At 34.3% G+C, this 17610-nt stretch overlaps 1 protein-coding gene and 1 long non-coding RNA gene across 2 annotated transcripts in view; one reads left to right on the forward strand and one right to left on the reverse strand.

The window, feature by feature from the left end:
• LOC127554446 (uncharacterized) overlaps nt 1-3235 on the forward strand; it is a 40865-nt gene extending 37630 nt beyond the window's left edge. The window contains exons 2-3 of the long non-coding RNA XR_007951989.1: nt 123-201; nt 3079-3235. This is a non-coding gene — a long non-coding RNA (uncharacterized LOC127554446). The remainder of the gene's footprint in view (nt 1-122; nt 202-3078) is intronic.
• CCDC150 (coiled-coil domain containing 150) overlaps nt 1-13473 on the reverse strand; it is a 99488-nt gene extending 86015 nt beyond the window's left edge. Inside the window, exons 1-5 of the mRNA XM_051985970.1 lie at nt 13288-13473; nt 10067-10287; nt 9761-9942; nt 7973-8041; nt 3795-3911 (exon numbers count right to left, since the gene is read on the reverse strand). Coding sequence (XP_051841930.1) covers nt 3795-3911; nt 7973-8041; nt 9761-9942; nt 10067-10287; nt 13288-13454 — 756 coding nt within the window. The 5' untranslated portion in view covers nt 13455-13473. The remainder of the gene's footprint in view (nt 1-3794; nt 3912-7972; nt 8042-9760; nt 9943-10066; nt 10288-13287) is intronic.
• Nucleotides 13474-17610: the final 4137 nt, after the last annotated feature.

Consider the following 17610-nt stretch of genomic DNA (forward strand, 5'->3'; position numbering starts at 1 on the left):
ATAAGAGACATGGTCCTGTAAAAATGCCAGGAATGCTAAAGCTCAGAATGAGCTAAATCTAAGGAGGTAAACGAAGGATTGCAAAAAAGATTTTATTTGGATTTTTTGTTGTTGTTGTTTAGCTATGTTGAGGAAAAAAAGGAGGATAAAAAGGATAGCATTTGTGCTGGGGATGGACAAGACATTGACGACATAAAGAAGGTAGGCTTCATTGTTCTATTCCATTTTTCTCTGCAAAGTAGAATGATCTTAACATTGGAAAAGCCAGAATATAAATGACCTACAGGGGTTTCATACCTGAGATAAGACAATAAAAAACCCTAGTTTCCCTTGATAAATTCAGGTTACTTGATCCAGATGAACTGTATCTGGGAAAAAATGGCAAATGGAAAATATAATTGCAGAGCCTTGTCAGTGATATTTAAATGATTATGGAAAACAAGAAATGCTGTAAAATTGAAGAAGAGCAAATGTTTTTCCAAGTTTCTAGAAATCTTGCTTTAGATAGTTGTGATCTTGGGTAAGTCTCCTACCCATTTTGTGACCTGTTTCCTCTGTAGAATGAGGGGATCCCTTCTCCCTCTAAATCTATGATCATAGACATGTAACATTTTTTTAAATTAAGAGATCATTCAAAGAATATGAACAGATAATTTTCAGATGATGAAATTAAAGCTCTTTATAGATATATGAAAAATACTCTAAATCATTATTTATTAGAGAAATGCAAATTAAAACAACTCTGAGGTACCATTCAAGATTGGGTAAGATAACAGGAAAAAAATGATAAATGGAAGGATGTGGGAAAACTAGAATATGAAGGCATTATTGGTGCGGTTGTGAAATGATCCAATCACTCTGGAGAGCAATTTGAAACTATACCCAAAGGGCTATAAAACTGTACATACCCTTTAATTCAGCAGTACTACTACTGGGTATATATCCCTCAGAAATTTTAAAGGAGGGAAAAGGACTCAAATGTACAAAAATTGTTTCTGGCAGCTCTTTTTGTGGTGGCAAAGAATTAGAAAATGAGTAGATGTCCATCAATTGGGAAATGGCTGAAAAGGTTATGAAATATAAAACTAATGGAAAATTATTATTCTATTAAAAATGATAAACAATTTGATTTTAGAAAGACCTGAAAAGAGTTACACAAATAAACAGACCCAGGAATACATTGTACACAATAATAGTAAGATTATGTGATCAATTATGAAAGACTTACTTCTTCTCAGCAGTTCAATGATCCAAAGCAATCCCAATAAACTTTGTATAGAAAATGCCATCCATGTCCAGAAAGAGAACTATGGATACTGAATGTAAATCAACATATGTAATGTTTATTTTTTTTCTTTTGCTTTTTTTTCTCTTGTGGATTTTTTTATTCTGATTTTTCTCTCCCAATATGATTCAAATGTGTGTTAAAAAATTAATGTACATGAATAACCAGAAAAAAAAAAACAATTAAAAAGAGGAGAGATTATGCCAGACTGATCTTATTTCCTATTTGACAAGCATACTAAACTGGCAGAAGGGAGTGCTACAGATATCATATATTTAACTTTTTGCAAAACATTTGATAAGCTTCTCATACTATTTTGGTAAAGAAAATGGAAAGATCAGGGTTTCTTAAAATTTTTCCACTTGTGACCTCTTTTTGCCTGATAAATTTTTACAGAACTCTGTCTTGAATCTGAGCTGAGGTGTTTCTGGCAACATTCATGCACACACAAGGCTAAGTGTGCATGTTGTGTGTTCAAAACCAAAGCCACAATAAAGTTATGTGATATAGCACAGGCAAACACTGACAGAAACAAATGTTATTTTGTTGAACTTATTACATGTTTGATTTTCAATAAATTTTTGATCATTGTATTCAAAAATCTTTTTACTGTTGCCAAATTTTTTGCAACCTCCATATTCAGTTATAGGATCCCATATGGGGTCGTGTTTAAGCTTTGGATTTAGATGATAATATTTATGGATTCACAATGGTTTGGACTGTCAGATTCAAAAAGTAGTTGTTAATAATTCAGTATCAACCTTACAGGTCTTCATTGGAATATTGCAGAATCTTGCTTCAATTCTGCTGTGTAACATTTTTAACTAATAATATGAATAAAGGTACATATAGTCTAATTATCATTTTTTGCAGATTACAAAAAGCTTTTGATATCCTTGAGAATAGCTGCATTTTTGCCTTTCTTTGTATTCCTGGAGTTTAGCACAGTGCCAAGCACTTTGTAAGTGCTTAATTGCTTGTTAAATGACAGACAGTAGATGATCAAGACAGAATCCAGAATAGATCCTGATGAACCAGTGGCTGGGCTGAATCTAGAAAGATAAAATTCAGTGGAGATAGATGTAAAATCTTGCATGTGATATGATTAACTTCATATGTGTATGATTAGAAAAGGCATGGTAAATTAGCTATTTGTCTGAAAAATATCTGGAGATTTTAGTGAACTGCAAGGTCAATATAAGTCAGCAATGAGATATGGAAATCAAAAAAATTAATGTAATCTTGAGTTCCAGAAAGAGGATCATAACTTCTATTCTGCCTCATCAGACACTATTTCCAGTACTGTATTTAGTTCTAGATATAACAATTTTAAAAGGTCATTGATCAAATAATTGAAAATGGAGATGGGCTTTGAGTCTTTGACATATGAACAATGGTTGGGGAAAATAGGGATGTTTAGGTTGAAAATAAAAAAGGTCCATAGGAGATATGTTCATTGTATTCAAGAATTTGAAGGACTGACAAATCAAGTAGGGACTAACTTTGTTCTATTTGTCCCTAGGAGATCAAGCCAGGAACAAAGGGTGGCATTTGCAGAGGCAATTTAGACTTGATGTCAAAACAAAATTAGATAGCAATTATAGCTATCTAAAAAGGAAATGACCTATATCAAGAGGGAGAGATTTTTCCTTCTTTAAAAGTCTTTGAACAGAGAATATATGATCACTATTAATGTATGTTATATTAGGGATACTTTTGGTACTTACTTGAATTAGGTGGCTGTTGAGATTGCCTTTCTAATTTCAAATTCTATGATTCTGCATTTTGTCTAGGGTCATACCGCTAACAAGGATCTGAGGAAAGATTCAAACTAAAGGATTCCTGATTTCATATCTACCACTCTAAGTATTACCTTGTGATGATGATAAAGGATAACCATTTGTTAACTGAAAAAGATGCTATGATTATAAATAGCAGCACATAAAATCACTGAACACCTTGAATGCTTTCCACAAAGAACCTTAAGATATGATGGATATATTACTTTCCTTGTCTATATTCAAACTAAGAGAGACAAAAACTTTGTCTTGTTACAATTTAATAGTAGTGTAAATGCAATTTTACTGATCTTCCTCACTTCATCCAGTAAACCCATAATTGAGAAATTTGCATATTGTTAGGACTAGAAGAAACTTTAGAGATTGTTTAAGTAAGGAAATTTTTCTAAAGGCCTAGGAGAAGTTAAATGACTTGCTCAAAGATATAGGCTCATGAAACAGTAAATAGAACATCCAAAACTTAAACTCAGGTCTTCTGATTCAAGCGTTTGGTGTTTCTTCCATTACACCATGTTGTTTCCATTATGTTTACTGTGACAGAGAAAAAACTCTGTTAAGATTAAAATTGTTGTCAGAAAGCTACTAAAGAAAAATGAATAATTATTAAATCTAAGCAAAATTATGAACATTTCTAGAAATTTAGGTGTAAAACTACATTTTCTTCCTGATTCATTTCATCATAAAAATGAACAAAGAATCCTGATTCTCACCTGTTCTCGCTCCAATTCAACTGTTGTTTCCATATCCTGTACTCTGCACAGCATAGCTGCTTGGGACTTCTCAAGAGATTCCCGTAAATTCTTCTCTTGGGATAGTTGTTCCCTTAGCTACAAGGCAACGCAGATATTAAATCACAAAGACTAAGTGAAGATCATATTTATTTGACAAGAATTAAAATAACTGTCATCAGTTCACTAAGCAATTCCAGCATATTAAAAAAACTCTGTAATTCAGAAATTTTGTTTATATATAGTAGAATAAAGTTTGTTATTTACTACCTATTTGACCATGAGCAAGTCAATTAATCCCTATGAACCTCAGTTTCCCCATCTGTAAAAAGAGAGGACTGGATTAGCTATCTAAAGTTTCAGTTCTAAATTCTATGATTTAGAAAAGAAAAACAAAAGATCAAGAATGTAAGCATATAACTTAATTCTGAAATTATTTTGCAAGTGTCTTAGGTTCCCTTGTTTTTTTACTCTGGAGAAGACTAACAGACCCAGAACTCTCATTTGTCAAAGTAAACAAGAGTCACTGGATAGAGTTTTATTGAAACCTGCATTCTGACCTACAAATGTAATTTTGATTGAATTAGATACTCCAAAATGAAATTTATTATCATTTTATTATATCAAAGGATAATAACTACTAATACAACACATCTAGAAGGAAAAAAATGAATAATAAGTTGGGAAATTGGTCATAAAACCAGGATGAAGGCATGATACAATAATTACAGGCAAATTTAATAAAATAGAAATCTTACAGAATTATAGCACTTAACTGTGGAACAGCTAAGAAATACAAAATTTATCTTAATAATAACTTTATTTATAGAACAATAATATTCCATTACTTTCATATATCATAACTTATTCAGCCATTTATCAACTGATGGGCATCCATTCATTTTCCAATTCTTTGCCATCACAAAAAGAGGTGCTACAAACATTTTTGCACACATGGGTCTTTCCCCCCTTTCACTATTTCTTTGGGAAACAGACCCAGTAGTGGCACTGCTGGTTCAAAGGATAGCTCTTTATATATACACTCTTGTCACTCAGGTTAATAAAATATGAATGGTGGGGATTTTCAATCCACCCATAGAAATTTAGTTAATAATACTGTCAAAAAAGTTTAATCTGGTTAAATATAATTCACAATTATTCTTGCCCTTTTGGGGTTCTAGTTTCAATATTCTCAAGATGAAGACACATATTTGTATTTGAAAAATATGAATTTCACTAATTAAACTTAATAGTTACATTTATCATCTCCTTTAGACTAGTAATAAAATGCCTAGGATAGTTTATTTTTTATTTTTTTTTTATTTTTAAATTTTTATTTAATAATTACTTTATATTGACAGAATCCATGCCAGGGTAATTTTTTTACAACATTATCCCTTGCACTCGTTTCTGTTTCGATTTTTCCCCTCCCTCCCTCCACCCCCTCCCCTAGATGTCAAGCAGTTTTATATATATTAGATATGTTGCAGTATATCCTAGATACAATATATGTTTGCAGAACCGAACAGTTCTCTTGTTGCACAGGGAGAATTGGATTCAGAAGGTAAAAATAACCCGGGAAGAAAAACAAAAATGCGGATAGTTCACATTCGTTTCCTAGTGTTCTTTCTTTGGGTGTAGCTGCTTCTGTAGGATAGTTTTTTTTAAAGGAAATTTTATGTTAATACTAAGATATTTCTCAAGGTATTGTTAAGAGCAGTCAATAATGCAACCGTCATTTGATTTAGATATGTATTACACTCATTAAATTGGGTATCAGACAATGGAAACAGATGTAAAATGGCTTTCTGGATGATATTTATAGTTCAACAATCTCTAGAGATACATAAGTATAATTATTTTAGACTGCTATGCTTTTAATAAGACTTCATCTTCACTAAAAACAATTGCAATGCTTTTTAATAATGGGAATGTGATGTTAGATTCTCCAAGGCCACACCATGGCAAAAAACAAGTTTTAACAAGTTAACTCCACAAAATTTCAAATACAAAGCACTTTGTCTGCAATTATTTTGTAAGGTAAATGTAAATATTATTATCTCCATTTTAAAAGTGAGAAAAGTGAAGTTCAGACTGGTTATTTTCCATGCCACATAGATACAGTGTAAGCTCTTTAAATGTAGGAGTTCTTTTTTGTAAGCACAGTAGGTATTTAGTAAATGTTTGTTGAAGCATACAAGCATTTAAATCAAGTCTTTTGATTCCAACTTTCATAATCTTCCATTATAGTATACTGTCTCTTACTAATAATCTCCTCCCTTGCTATAAATCGTCACTTCTCAGTAGAACATTGTCTAGCAGCTGCCCCACTCCTACCTCAATGCTTTGAGAAATGGAATCTGATAAACATGCTTATTTAAATGGTAATCTTAATTTTAACACGAACTTAGAGGTAACAAAATCTAACATGTCAGTCATTCTATGGCTTTCCAAAGTAAACTATAGAAGCTTTGTGACAACTATTTCCCTTGGAGATCAAATGTCTTTTTTGAGTATTCCTGGTGTTAGTCTCTCAAAACATTAATGCTAGAAGAGATATAAGAGATAATTGAATCCATGTCCTTAATTTTATAGATAAGAAAACTGAGGTCTGGAGAAAACTAGTGACTTGCCCAAAGATAAACATCTGTTCAGTGGCAGAAAACTAGTAATCAGGTTTCCTGACTTCTCAGTTCTCTATATGGTCAATTCTGCCATAACTCAACATGTTCTTAAAACTTACCATGTTATGAATAATTAAGCAAAAAAAAATCACAGGACTAATGGGAAAAATGGAATTAGAGCACAATACTCAAAAACATTGTCAATGACATCTATAAAAGATAGAAAGCTAATGAAAACAGTAGCACAGCTTATGTTAAATAAGAAATTCATAAATACAACAATAATCAGTTATTGTTAATGTTAATGTTAGCATCATGTTAATGTTAGCATCATGCTACTGCTCAGCCTGGCTCCAGTCTAGGGAAATTAATGATTTCAGCAAGAAGGTGATTTCAGTGGGCAGCAATTCTGGTGCCAGATATTAAATAGGTTAGGGGAGTAGAGGAGTTCATGGGTTTTAACCAGTCCTCCTTTGCTCACAACTTCTATTATACCAGAAGATATACAATAAATATGAAAAAGCCATGGTGTTTTCTTGTGGTAGTAGATATGAGAAGAATTACAGATTATTATTGTATAGTGTTATTACTTAACTTTGCCAGATAACACCCTGAATTAAGATCGCTGATAGATATTTGAGGGGCACACTTATATGTATTTTGTGATCGGTTCAAGTGGGTGCAATTTTCTCTTTCTTGTGACAAATACTCGAATTGTTCCTTAATATATCAATTTTGCTGGAAATTGATTCACTTTTTTTTAAACAAATGCTATAGCTGAATTGACTCCAGAATAATATACCATGATGTCTTGAGGTTACATCCAGGATGGTTGAAGATATCTGATGTCTAATCAACTCATAGGGATGGGAACTGACTAGACCTATGATTTCCCTCTGACATTTCAAAAAGAGTTGCTATATTCCCAGGTCCTGATAAGTGCAAATAATGAATCCAGCAAAATAGCTGAACTATTCAAAGTTGTACTGAACATTTCATTGGAACCAACTACCATATTTCACACCATTATAGCTTTGAATGGTACAAAATCAAATAGACGCAACCACTTCAAAAGATTCATTTTTTCCATTAATCTGGACTTAATTATAAATATTTTCTTATCTATTAATCCTTTTATTCTTTCTTTGATTTCTTCAGGACAAATAGGTTTAGTAATGATATCAATAAATAATCAAAAGATATATGGTTTAGGAACATTTTTGTTATAGTTTGAATTGCTTTCCATAATGGCTGGACCAATTGATTTTTAAATCAACCATAAGGTAATTGCAAAAAAGAAAAAATAGGGAACTCTCAGATGAAGAAACTCTTTTTACCAATATAAGTTGGTACTTATTAATAGTTTGAGACATCAAGAATACTAGCAGGTTAAATGATTTACTCAGAATCACAAAGCTAGTATTTTGGAGGAATGGCTTCAACCCAGATCTTCTTGTATCTAAGATTAGTTAGCTCTGTATCCATTGTATTCCACCTCACAATTTCAATGACTTTCCCGGCATCCTTTTGCCTTACCTGATGAATTTTATGGGTCATTTTGTGTTTTTTGGCTTTTGGCCGCTCTGTATCAACTGTAGCATCCATCTAAAATTAGGGAAAAGGCAATTTCTAAATGCAAAGATTTTACAAAGTTTCAAATCAAGGCTTCTCTAGCAACTCTGCTGCTAGAATGTGATCTTTCTCATTATGAGTAAATTGAGATAATATAATGATTAAAAATAAAAGAATCTTTTACTAATAATCCAACTTTCAGATTTAAGCTAATGAATAATCACTACTATATGTAGAAGTCCACTAAGATTTACTTGTCATCTACAAAGAAATAATAACTAAAATTATGGGAACTGATGAGGTCAAAAAGAGATAAGAGTTTAGAAAAAAAGAGAGGAGGGTCCAAAACAGATCCTGGGGAAACATCTACATTTGAGGAGCATGATGGAGAAGATGAACTAGTAAAAGAGAAAGAATGGTCAAAAAGTAGGAAAACAATGAGAAAAAGAATATTTAAGAGTTTTTAACCTGAGATCCATGGATCCTCAAAGAATATATTTCATATATTTGCATATATTTCAAGGAGTTTACTATTTTGGCTGGGAAAAATCTTTATCTTTAATTTGATACAATTGCAATACTTATCCATCTCACAAGCTTTAAATATTACTTCTACTTGGACACAGTTTCTAAATATCTACTCAGACAATACTCCTGAACAGCAGACTCACATTTCCAACTATCAAGTGAATATTTTCTTTTGGATTTCTTATTTTTGTCTCAAATACAATATTTACAAAATAATTATCTCTGCTCACCTTTTGTCTTCCATACTATTACTTTTCCCACCACTCTGGGCTAAAAATCTAAATCATTTTTTAATATGATGTGGAGAAAGAAATAACATTAATCAGTTACAAAGTCCCATTACTTCATTCTTCACAATGTCTTCTACTCCATTGCACTATCAAAGTCCTAGTTTCAGACCCTCATTGCCTGCTTTAATTATTGTAGCTTCTAATTCTTGTAATTAAAGATGAATACTGCTAAGATTAATCTTCTTAAAATAATGTCTTTATCACATTTTTCTCCTATACAAAAACTTTTAATTGCTCCCTGGACCCTAGAGGAGAAAATTCAAATTCCTTAGTCCACTTTCCAGGATCTCAACAATCCATTTAGATTTCGAATTTTTTTTTGAGTATTCTTCTCTATAAACTCTAAGCTCTATCAAAGTCAGTTGGTCACTGCATACTCACCCTTTGCTTTAAATGCTATTGTTCATGTTTTTATCTTTGAAATGAGCTCTATCTCCCTGTGTGTATTATGTATATTTAACTTTAAATATGATTCATGAAATAGATTGGATTCCATCTCTTTCTCAGACTAATGGGATTTATATTTCTGAATAACAATTAATGTCTACAGCTCTCATTTGGTAATAAATCCTGAACCTCCCTACAATAACTCTTCCATTATGATTTTATGTCATTTAAATTTTTTAAAATATCTTTTCTCTCTAATTAGGCTATAAGACCTTTCATTTCAGGGACTTTCAGACTTCTTTGTATTTCCCTCTCCTCCAGTATCTTGCAGATAGGAGAAACTCAAAAATGTAATTGCTCATATCACCCAATATTCACAACTGTTAGTCTCAAATCAACATGCATTTATTCAACACCTTCTATGTGCCCCAAAAGTATGCTAAGATCACTATAATCTAACTTTTAAAAGTTTGTCTTCAAGGACTAACTCAGGTCCTGTCACACTCTAAAATGAACTTAAATGAACATAATAACACTTGGGTCAAACCTCTGTTGCTGCTACAATCTCCAGTATAGCACTCAACTTTTGAACTTCATCTTGTGCCTTATCTCCTTCTTCCTTTACATCTCTCAGTTGCTTGTGCAAATGCATGACTTCCATATGCATCTCCCTCGGATCTGGTGAATATTCTTCTGGTAGGGCATTTAGCTGATCTTTCAGATATACTACTGGACAATACAAGATCACGGAGCACCATTATACCCCAAACAAGCATCAGAAAGAAGAAAAAACAAGCTTAGTAAATGCTAAGGCAAGTGCCAGATTTCTGCCTTCATTGTTTTCTCTCTATACCTGAATTCTGTGGATTCAATTCTTTTTTAATCTGAAGTTGTGAGATTTTCGCCTTCAGGTTTTGCATGGTGCTTTCTAATTGGCACATACGATTCATTAGAGAGTCACAGTTCTTCCACAAAACATTATTTTCTTCAACATAAGGAACCCTGGCCTGGAGAGGATGAATGATCTTCTGGTTCTCAGAATCCTCTAAAGGTATTGTAGAAAGAGTCTGAAAGCTAATTTTTAAAAATGAACATGGTACCATTTAATTAGCTGATGTAAAAGTCACTGTACTAGTTTCAGTTATTTTTAAATCATTACTTGTAGTCATGAAACTAGTTGTCATTTGTACTAAATATTACTAGATAAATCAGTTAATGATATTCTTAGCACTTCAAAGTAATGCAGAACAGAAGAGTAACACTTTGGGAGATTGAACTTGGAGCCCAGTAAAATCTGGGTTTGAGAGTAGGTAAATCATCTTTTTGAATCTCAATTTTCTAATCTCTAAAATGAGGATAATAACATCTATAGAATCTAATTAATGGAGTTGTTATGAGGCTCAAATAATATATTTATAAAATTGTTTTGCAAACTTAAAGCAATAAACAAATATAACAATCATGTGATGAAGGCAATAGTAGTACAAAATGAATCAAAATCAGTGATATAAAAAGTGACTAAATTTTTGTGGGATAAATTCTACATAAAGATTCTAAGCTATGTAAAATTAAAACATAGTTTTATAATATAGTTTGCAGTTTAAAATATAGTTTCTGAAGAAACAGAAGGCAATCCCTATTTATATTGTATCTGAGACAACATATTCGTGTAAATTTTGAGAAAAGTTTATAAAATAATGCATAGTCTGATGTTAGTTATTATGGATCTCAGAGGCAGAAGGGACCAATTACTTTTTCTTTTAGAGAATTAAATTTCTTTTTAGAATTCAATTCTTACCTGAAACAATGAGTTACCTCTATAATATCCCCAATAACTGTTAAGTTCTTTGCCAGAGCACTTTCAGTGGTGATAAAAGCACTATCTCCTGAGGCAACAATTCCATTTTTATGCCGCTATAATTATTAGGAAATTCTTTCTTCCATGAAACAAGTCTATCTTCCTATAGCTTCTGCTCATTGATCTCAGATTTCCTAAGACCAAGCAGCAAAAGCTAATCCTTCTTTCCTGTTCCAAACCTAAGGACAGTTAAGTTCATGGAATCTTAAGAAATAAAAGGGTCCCAAGAACTTATTTAACTATCTCCTACTATAAGCAGCATGATTTCCCCCAACTATAGGTCATAAAAGAACAATATAAAGAACTATATGGTAGGTAACTTACTATGTTATGAGGTAGTTTGTTCCATTTGTGGACAGTTCAATTTAGAAATTTAACAATAAAGCTTCTTACAAAATTTGTACAATACTAAACTTCTTATGTTAACTTTTTGTTTCTTTTTTTTATCGTTTATAAATTAGGTCAGGTAGCAATGTGGATAGAGTGCTGACCTTGTCAAGACCACCTAACTTTAAAACTAGATGTGTTACCTTGGACAAGTCACTTAAATTATATCTGCCTGTTTTCTCATCTGTAAAATGGGGATAGCACCTATTTCACAGAGTTGTAAAGATGAAATATTTATAAAACACCTTGCAAACCTTAAAATCCTATCATTATTAGTTATTACACAGCCTTTTAAATTGTAAGCTCATCTTAGTTCCTTCTGCAACCACATCAGTTTCTATATTTTTCTCTTTCTTTCCTCACATTTGCAATCACAATGTTGCAGGACTCATGATGAAAATGCTATCTGCCTCCAGAGAAAGAACTGATTGTATTTGAATACAGAATTAAGCATATTATCATCTTTCCTTCTTTTCTCTCTTTCTTTTCTTCTGTTTGAAGTTTATTCCACAAAATCCTAGTTTGGAAATGTTTTACATGATTGCATATGTAAAACCTAAATCTTATTGTTTGTGATAGGGAGGGCATAGAGGGGAGAGACAGGCATAGAATTTGGAATTCAAAACTTAAAACGTAGGGCAAACTGTGTATACCCTTTGACCCAGCAATACCATTTCTAAGTCTATATCCCAAAGAAATCGCAAAAAGGGAAAAAGGACCTACATATGCAAAAATATTTATAGCAATCCTTTTCATAGTGGCAAAATATTGGAAATTGAGAAGATGCCCATCAGTTGAGGAATAACTGATTAAGTTGTGATATATGAAGGAAAACTACTGTGCAATAAGAAATGATGGACAGGCTAATTTCTGAAAAACCTGGGAAGACTAATACAAATAGATGCAAAGTGAAATCAGAAGAACCAAGAAAACATCATACATAATATCAGCAACATCATGTGATGATCAGCTATGACTGACTCAGATCTTCTCAGCAACACGATGATCCAAGACAAGTACAAAGGCCTAGATGGCTGAAATTATCATGGAAGATCTTCATAATCAAAGAATGGTGGGCTTTTGGATAGTGTTCATTGTCTTCTCTTACCTCATGTAGAACTAGAATCCAATAGAGGATTTCATCTAACACTACAACTTCTTATACTACTAATGACAAGGACATATTTTAAGGTAAATGTCAGATTTCTCAAAAAGTTATATCCCTTCTCTTGGCCAATATTATTACTTGAGGCCATCATCCTGAAGAACATTGCTGCAGTGTGACCATATAACAGCAGAAAAAAATAAAAAACTGGGTTGAGAGGCAATCTCAGCCTCAGCATATGATGAAAATAGTATCTGAGGAAAAGGGGAAGGAGAGAATAAGTATATATTTAATACCTTCTATGTCCTGGGCACTTACAAATATCTCATTTGTTCCTTATGACAACCCTGCAAGGTAGATATTATCCTCATTTTACAATTGAGGAAACTGAGGCTAGGATTTAAGTGACTTGCTCAGGGTTCCATATTTTGTAAGTGTTTGGGGTGATTTGAACTCAGATCATTCCTGGATCAGCATTCTGTCCATTAAATCAATAGGTATCCTGCTGAAGGGGTAGGTAGGTGGAAGCTATAAGACTCATTCTATTAATTAGTTTCTAAGAAACTAGGATTCCAACTGCTTCAAATATTTTTCTCTCTCAAAACTTCCAAACACTTTAAAACTGAAATGTAGAATACATTTATAAACTCTAGCTTTTATTAACAAGGAATGAGTAACCAATAAAGTTCTACAAACTAAACAAATCTAATTGATCTCATGTTACCTTTGTCCACCCAAACCTAACATTTCTAGGTCATTCGTTAAGATATCTGACTGTTTTTCTGCTATTCGTATCCTCTTTTGAAGTACACTGGATGCCTCAGTAGTTGGAGTATTGATATTCACTGGGGAAAGGACTGGTCTGGCTGTTGGTACAATATTCAAATCCATCTGTAATTTAAAAGCGACAACATTCATATCCTTGGTCCAGTGATAATTGGTTTTTTGCTAGTTTCTTACTATCTGGGTACTTTCAGTTTAACAACATTACAATCCTTGAAAATGATCCCATACTTTTAGTTTTCTCAGCAGCTATGATGGAACCATGACATAGACTGCTAAAGGGAGCTAAAAACCCTTGTTCTGGTCCAATTCCCTAATTTCACAGATTAAGGAAAGGAAGCTGGAAAATTTAAATGATCATTTTATAAGTTCAGAGACTCAAACTCATGACCTCGGGCTTCAGATCCAGACTTGAGTTTGTACAGTGCTGGCAAAGTCCTTGAGGATGGACATAACAAGGCCATTTGTGGTTCAGTAGTGTCTGATTTTTTGAGACCCTGTGGACCGTAATATGCCAACAATGAACACAGTTTTCTTAGTAAGAATACTGATCTCGGATGGGCCCCTTTCTCAGATGCTGCTTTTATGAGAGACGATCGCCCACCTAGGAATAGGAGAGCTCTATTCCCTCCTCCGCTTCCCCCGTGTCCTCTCCCTTTCACGAAGCTGAGTGACTCGGATTCCGCGGGGCCCAGAGACTGAAGCCTGGGATCATCTCCCGCCTCTCCATCCCCAGCCCTCCTGGCCTCCAAGAACCCTCAGCCCGACCCCTGTGCTCCTTGCTTCGCGACATTACTTCAGCCTAGCGGGTTTCCAAGGAGCTTCGCGCACAGCTTCAAACGGACAGCAGTAGTGGAGAGGGGTCAATGCTCATGCGCAAAACGTAACTTTAGCTAGAGCATTCTGGGAATTGTAGTCCCCCCCCCCATGCCTGCTCAGAGCCTCTGGTGAATGGAATCTACGGTCCGGCAGTCCCTGGTGGAATTTGTAGTTTTCACTTGTTCTTCTCTTGAAATGGTTTTCCTTTGCTCCTCAAAGAAAATTGATGATAGCGAGCGGATGCTGGGCTTTAGACCTTCCGCATGAAATCCTTCCCACCTTCTGGGGTCTTTCCTCTCAGACTACTATTTTACATCACTATTTAGTCAGTCAAGCTTTTATTAAGGGAGTACTTCATTGCATGTGTGTGTGTGTGTATGTATGTTTATAAATTATAAAAAAGCTGTGGAAATATGTTTAGAAGAATTGCACATGTTTAATCTATATTGGATTACTTGCTGTCTAGGGGACAGTAGGGGAAAGAAAAATTTGGAACACAACGTTTTGCAAGAGTGAATGTAGAAAACCATCTGCATATAGTTTGAAAAATAAGTTATTAGAAAATTAAATCTCTACATAAGCATTTATTAAGCACCTACTTTGTTAGTATGTATGTGCACATGTCTATAAATATAAATAAGCATATATGTTTATTATTAACTTTATACTCTTTATGGTTTTTCTAAGTACTAGTTGTCTCTCCCATTAGAATGTGAGCTCATTAGGAGACTGTTTCTTTTACCGTACTTTGTATCCCTTGCCTCCTACAATATCTGGCACATATAGTAGTTCTTTTGTTGGAATCTTTACAAACTGTTAAGTCATCAGAGTTGATAGAGACAATAATTATCTAATTTAGCATGGTTCAGTATGATTGATCTGATCCTACAAGGAGATGTTATGGGCCAGAAGAAGCAAGGTACTAAGTAGAACTGATAGACAATAATGCTTGTGTTCACATCTTTAGAGAGCTCATATAAGCAAGAAGTATTTAAGTACTCATTGGAATTCACAATACAGTTAACTGTGTAACTTTGTGAATTCACGCCTCCCTTGAAGCTCTTAGGGCCAGAGAGCACTCTGGGAAGAAACCCACAATCCCTCTCTCTCGCATCCCACAATCCCTCTCTGTCGAAGGAACATACATAAAGCTTCAGTGAGCCCAGTCATGGGAGTTCAGCTGAATTTAGATTGAGAGGGGAGCGTCAAGTGAGTTCAGCCAGAAGCCCTCTCTGAGTGAGGAGTTTTACTTCGGAGCATTGACTGGGGTCGGAGAGGAGCGCTCTGGGAGATGGAGAGCCAGAAGCCCTCTCTCAGAGGCAAGACAGATTCACCTTTATGCTGGCTGGGCTGGAGGACAAACCTTTGGATTTGGAGACTTTCGGAGGGAGCTCTTGGAACCAAGAGGCTGAAGGACAAACTTTTGGATTTGGAGACATTCGGAGGGAGCTCTTGGAACCAAGAGGCTGAAGGACAAACCTTTGGATTTGGAGACATTCGGAGGGAGCTCTTGGAACCAAGAGGCTGAAGGACAAACTTTTGGATTTGGAGACATTCGGAGGGAGCTCTTGGAACCAAGAGGCTGAAGGACAAACCTTTGGATTTGGCGACATTCGGAGAGAGCTCTTGGAACCAAGCAGAGAGATAGGCCTAAGCTAACCGGGCTATATTGGAGGCAATAAAAGAGCTGAACTTTTATCACCTGGCTGTGTTTTGAGGTGATTATTACTTTCAACTGCAACTAAGGCGGCTTCCAGAAAACCTCCCCTGAGAAACCTGCTCTCCCCCAGAGAGAACCATCATATTATATTATTTTAAAAGAAGAAAATCACCACATTCTTTAATAAATACTTTTTGATTATTTAATTTATTTAATCTGAAAGGAGCCTTAGACATCAATGAAATCCAATTGACTTCATTTTACAAATGAGGAAACAGGCCCATAAGATGAATTGAATTTCCTGAGGTCACTCAAATAATAAATAGCAGAACCAGGATTTAAACCTGAGGCCTCTGAATCCACATCTTCTTAGTGGTAGATCCCCTGTTCTGGATGCTCCCCTTATTGTCCAAACTATAAATTGGAGTCCTGGCTTTCTGCCTCTTAACTCTCCATGTCAACCTGGGTGAAACACTTCACCTCTCAACTTCAGTAAAATGAGGAGTTAAATTAGGTGACCCCTTAAGTCAATTCTAATGTTCTCTGATTCTAGATATTGATTGTGTTTTAAAATTTTGCACTTCATTAGCATATGCATATGGCATTTATATAAATATGCTATTTTATATAGAACATGCCAATGCAAAAAGTCTGATGTAAGAGACATCTTTCTAGTTGTAGGAAGGAGGCTTGTCTGATGGAGCATCTCTTAAGAGATGCATACTGCTAGGGATGCTATCTCCTTCCCCATTCCCAAGTCCAAATCCTATGCTCAAAAGGGAGACAAAGGTTTTGTCTTCTCCTTTTAAAGCACTGACTGAATGGGCAATCTTTGATTTGAGGCATCAGTCATGGGGACTTGTATGGAAGCCAAAAAAAATGATATGAGTAAAAGCAATTAGTACAATGCCTGGTACATGGTAGGCCCTTCCTTAATAAATGTTTATTCTTTTCTGCTTTTAAATGGATTTTTGTATTATCTTAATGCGTAATTCCTTAAGAATTGAGAACTGGGAACAATACAAAGCTTCCAATCATCTTTATCAAGAGCCCTGAGCATTGTGGCCCACCAGAATTCGATCAGGAGATGGATAACTTTCCACACATGCTTCAAGAGCTTCTCTCCTCCTAATGAAATTATTGAAAATTTGTCCTATTGATAATTACCATCACAAAAAAATCCAGCCCCTCCTTTTCTTTTTTTGATGAACCCATTATTTTTTCTTAAACACTCATACATACATAACACAAAACAAAACACTCATTTCTCCATATGGAATAAATTGATATTAAAATGAATGAAAACTTCATTCTTGGTATTCAGTCGTGTCTGACTCTTCATGACCCCTTTTGAGATTATCTTGGCAAAGATACTAGAGTGATTTGCCTTTTCCTTCTCCAGCTCATGTTAGGGATGGGAAAACTAAGGCAAGGAGAGTTAAGTCTCTTCTCCAGAATCACTCAGCTAATAAATTTGAGGGCAGATTTGAATTCAGGAAGATGACTACAGGTTCAGCACTCTATGCAACACATCACTTAGCCACCCCTATTCTTTTACTATCAATAGACAATTTCATGAATTGTCACTTGCCCTGTGGGGACAGGTATGTAGCTTTTTCTAAGTCTGCACTATACTTAACTAGATATATATATCCAGTTATAAAGAACATTGAAACTGTTATATATCCAGCAAAGCTACAATTATTTGGGAGCTCTTGGGGCACATCTATCACTCAAAAAGAAAAACCTTTGTGGGGAAAGCACAATGTGTTTTTGATTGTTTTG

The sequence above is a fragment of the Antechinus flavipes genome, chromosome 3 (assembly GCF_016432865.1).
Source record: "Antechinus flavipes isolate AdamAnt ecotype Samford, QLD, Australia chromosome 3, AdamAnt_v2, whole genome shotgun sequence".
Classification (NCBI taxonomy): Eukaryota; Metazoa; Chordata; class Mammalia; order Dasyuromorphia; family Dasyuridae; genus Antechinus; species Antechinus flavipes.